This window comes from Notothenia coriiceps, unplaced genomic scaffold (genome assembly GCF_000735185.1).
Source record: "Notothenia coriiceps isolate Sejong01 unplaced genomic scaffold, NC01 NC01_scaffold00035442, whole genome shotgun sequence".
Taxonomy (NCBI): domain Eukaryota; kingdom Metazoa; phylum Chordata; class Actinopteri; order Perciformes; family Nototheniidae; genus Notothenia; species Notothenia coriiceps.
In genome coordinates, this window is record NW_011368143.1 from 3,531 (window position 1) to 7,490 (window position 3,960).

The 3,960-nt window shown below is 40.7% G+C and overlaps 1 protein-coding gene across 1 annotated transcript; it reads right to left on the reverse strand.

Annotated features, from left to right (window-relative positions):
* Positions 1-1,499: 1,499 nt before the first annotated feature.
* LOC104962866 (protein phosphatase 1 regulatory subunit 3C-B-like) lies at positions 1,500-3,502 on the reverse strand. Its single transcript, XM_010791371.1, has 3 exons — positions 3,420-3,502; positions 3,218-3,308; positions 1,500-3,100 (listed from the first exon to the last, which is right to left on the reverse strand). Exons 2-3 carry the CDS (start codon positions 3,229-3,231, stop codon positions 2,062-2,064), a joined length of 1,053 nt encoding a protein of 350 aa, XP_010789673.1. The 5' UTR covers positions 3,232-3,308; positions 3,420-3,502; the 3' UTR covers positions 1,500-2,061.
* Between the last annotated feature and the right edge of the window lie 458 nt (positions 3,503-3,960).

A 3,960-nucleotide genomic window follows, 5' to 3' on the forward strand; every position in this document is an offset into this window, starting at 1 on the left:
CAAGTGCAGAGACAAATAGTTATTGCCCACCGAAAGGGTTTTTCCCCCTTGTGTGTTCATATATTTGTGATTATATGTACATTGCTGTTGTTATGATTGGTAACACTATGATGCCAAAAAAGTGTTTAAGGGGGAGGATGAGTGAACTAATAACCCTTATTCAGCAAGGTATAACTTCTTTAAAAATGATTTACTTTACTTTTTAGATATTGTTAAGAGTGCATTTGTTACTTTTACTTAAGTTTCAGTTCATACACATATTAGGCATAGTTGCACAGTTATTTTGCATCCACAATAGATCAAATACATCATCAAACATTCTTACAGAAGTATAAAAAAGCCACTTTGCTTTAACTTTTACTCCAGATGATTTTATGATTTAAGATTTATGATTGTGATGCCTACTTTTGTCAAATTCCTCGTACGTGTAAACCTACCTGGTAATAAACCTGTTTCTGATTCTGATTTCTGATTATTTTGTTATTGTTTGTAACTTTCTCTCATGTGTTAATCAAGATCTTGATCTTGATGTGGCTTTATTGACTTTATAATTGGTTTGGTTAGTTTGTTTTTCAGTTTTTAAAAAACAATTTTTTCACTCGTATGGAAACAGCCTTAGCAAAAGTATCCTATCTCAGAGTACTCTCCAGTTTCACTTTATAGACCGAAAAAAATACTTTTTAATTGGGTCGATACCAATACTTTGGTAAAGTGTAAAGGATGCAACTGTCTCAAAGCTACATCAAAATGCTAGAAATAGACTAGCTCCATGGCTGTTTATCCTATCATTCATTGTAGAAGGAGGACATCTAATACCTTGCACCAGCCCAACACTGCTAGGCGAGTGAATACAAAGTGCTTTAGGGTACAAGGTGTGTAAAACTGCTACAGATACATTCCAACTTCCATTTATGGTGCATCAACTTTAGTTCACAAAGGGCGGTCCAGGGCGGACTCTAGCCCTGGAGAGAAGGTTGTGGACAAAGAAACAAGTTTAACAGAAACATGACTAAGACAGAAAGGAACAGAAAAAGCAGACAGACCAACTTTCTCAGTGTCTTACAATGATGACTCCACCCTTGGGCGTGTAAACACAGGCCCACGCTTTTTTTCTAAAGTATATCCCGGTGCTCATGCTGCCATGGATATTCAATATTTGCCATACCAATCAGAAACAGTTTGAGAGTAACAGTTCCCAGCATGTTATTCCAGCTCTCACAATAGATAAGGGAGTGTCTAAAACAGAATGTTATATGCACATGATGTAGCAAATGAAAAGACGCATCAGAAACTTGAGCCAAGAGAAACAAAGTTTGCCGGGATGTAGTGTAGTTCATTTTCTACTTTCGCTCCAAGGCCTTTATATCCTAATCAGGGACTATGTGTTCATGCAACACTGCAAAACACAACATTGTAAACTATAAGCTGTATTTCTAAAAGGCCATGTGTTTGATGATTAGGATGTAACCTCTGCACAAGGAAGAGAAGAGAAAGAAAAGTTTCTTTACAAAAATAGATTTATTCAGAACAATATTGCATGTATACTTCACATTTCAACAGGGTAGTTAATCTCACAGAAATGACCACAACCTCTTGACACAACTCATTGTTGCTGGCACGTCATTTCAACACGTGCCCCCTCCACAGTTACTTAAAATGCAAATGGGAGATATTTAGGATCTTATTTCATGGTGAACACATGAAATCCCAGGTGTTATGGGTAAAGTTGGGTAGGACGAGTCAAACAAGGGACTTTTAATCAGGGAATTGCTGTTTGTTTCACGTCTAGAACCAAAAGTCAAACATACATTTCATGTCATTTATAGAACAAAGATATTTATTTTAACATTATTATCCTTTGTCCCTTCATCCGGTTCTGTGGTGTTAAGAGGTTGTGTTCATTTCAAGTAATTATTTGTGATCAAATGCTTGGCTTTAGACCAACCAACACTCGAGATTTTAGAAAGTCCATGTATGCTTAAAAAACTTAACTGTAAATAAATATGAAATAGTGACATTATTTACATGTTGTCATAGTTCTGTTGAGGGGTTGGGCTGATCTCACAGCCTGACCGAAACCTTTGTTCTCCACTCTCTGACTCTACCTGATAAACCCCTCTGAAGAGACTGTGAATCTAAATAGTTCTGGATGTCGATGGTCTTCCTCAGTGAATCAGTAAAGTTCTGATTACTGAGGGTCGTGTGCATAGGCCGATATTGTGAAAGTGTGGTGTAACCACGGAAAGCATCCTCTTGGTGACCATTGGATCCATCAGTTTCCACGAACACTCTGTAGTTCTGTCCCTGGTTATTATCCCAGTGTAGCGATGCGCCATGTCCAGCCTTGAAGTACACAAAAAACTCAGCTCCCTCCTTCGGATCTATGTTCTTTGGCAAGCTTAGGTCAAAGGCAAACAAATTCAAATCAGAACCCCCATAGCGCTGCTGCTGCAGGAACTTGCAAGGGATGTCATGGTGGCTTCGCCAAGAGTCAAAGGTCACCCTTACTTGTACACTCTCATCAATGGCGACATGGGAGACGAGCACTTTGCCGCTCAAGGAGTTCTCTGAGATGTTGCAGCTCTCCAACTGCACACGCATGCCTCGTGTGATGAAGGCTTTGTGGTCGAACGTTGGCTGAGGGAAACCCAGGCGCAACTTGCAGCGCTGCAGATTGTTTGATGGCGACTGTTGGCCTTGCAGTCTAGCGAAGGTGGGCTTTATCAGCACTTCTGAGGAAAGGGAAGATGGCTCAGAGATAAATAGGCGTACAGCAGTGAGAGCCAATCCAATGGCATCTGCGAAGACCACACGCTTCTTGTTCAAATAGCCGCTGTCCCTGCGGAAGCAGCTCCGAGGCTCTGAGGACAGAGGAGAGGGGGGCTGCGAGGAGGGTGCAGGGAAGGGGGAAGAGGAACGAGGTGAGTTAAGGCCGCTCCGTGGAAGAGAGTTGGCCGGCTGATAGCGGTGCTGTGCGGGATTCAGAGGAGTCTTAGACAGCAGCTGATAAATATGTTGGCGATGGCCGAGGCTCAGACATGCGGCAAGGTCTGCTGGCATCGCAGCGGGCTGGGTATGACTCCCAAAAGCATGGAGAGCTCTGAAGAAGAAGACATGATGAGGTTAGTATAAGACCTATAGTCAGAAGTACTCAGATCTAGTACTTAATTATAATAAGTTATGCTACACTTAAGCGAATGACAGCACGGGAGCTTACCTTGCACACTTCATCTTCAAAGGACTGAATGTGTTACGCTGTGGTGTTGTCTGTTGTCGTTGCCAAATGGCTGTGGATAATTCAAGATTATCTGTAAAAGGAAAATAATATTTAATGAGTAAGTTAATATGATCTCTGAATTGAACACAAATATATTAAAATACAGATGTCAAGGTGATGTTTCAATGCAAAGTATACTTACAGGCTGGAAGCCACCTTTGGTTTAACCCGATCAGTGAAAGAAAGAAGGATTGTGATTCTGGTCTGTCTCTGTTCTCTCCGGAGCTTATCTAAGGAGTTTAGAAATGGGGCTGAACATTTTGTGAAATATGTGGATAGAGTTCAGCCAATCAGGTAAAGCTCCTTCGTTTATGTCCAGCCCCCAAGGAAAATTTGCATGCAGCCTTGAAGATTTCCTTTCACGGAGCGCTGCTTTCATGATGATCAGGAAGTACTGAATGTTTTATTCACAACAAACTCAAAGCCCTTAATAAAGTTGAACACAAACACACATATATCTGAAATAAACGTCTGAAATGTTTGCACAATGTATGTTTGTGTTCAACTTTATTAAGGGCTCTGAGTTTACATTCAGTACTTCCTGGTCATCATGAAAGGAAATATTCAAGGCTGCATGCACATTTTCCTTGGGGACTGGACATAAACAAAGGAGCTTTACCTGATTGGTTGAACTCTATCCACAATCTGTCATAATTCATGATTCGTATTGACTTGTATTTATG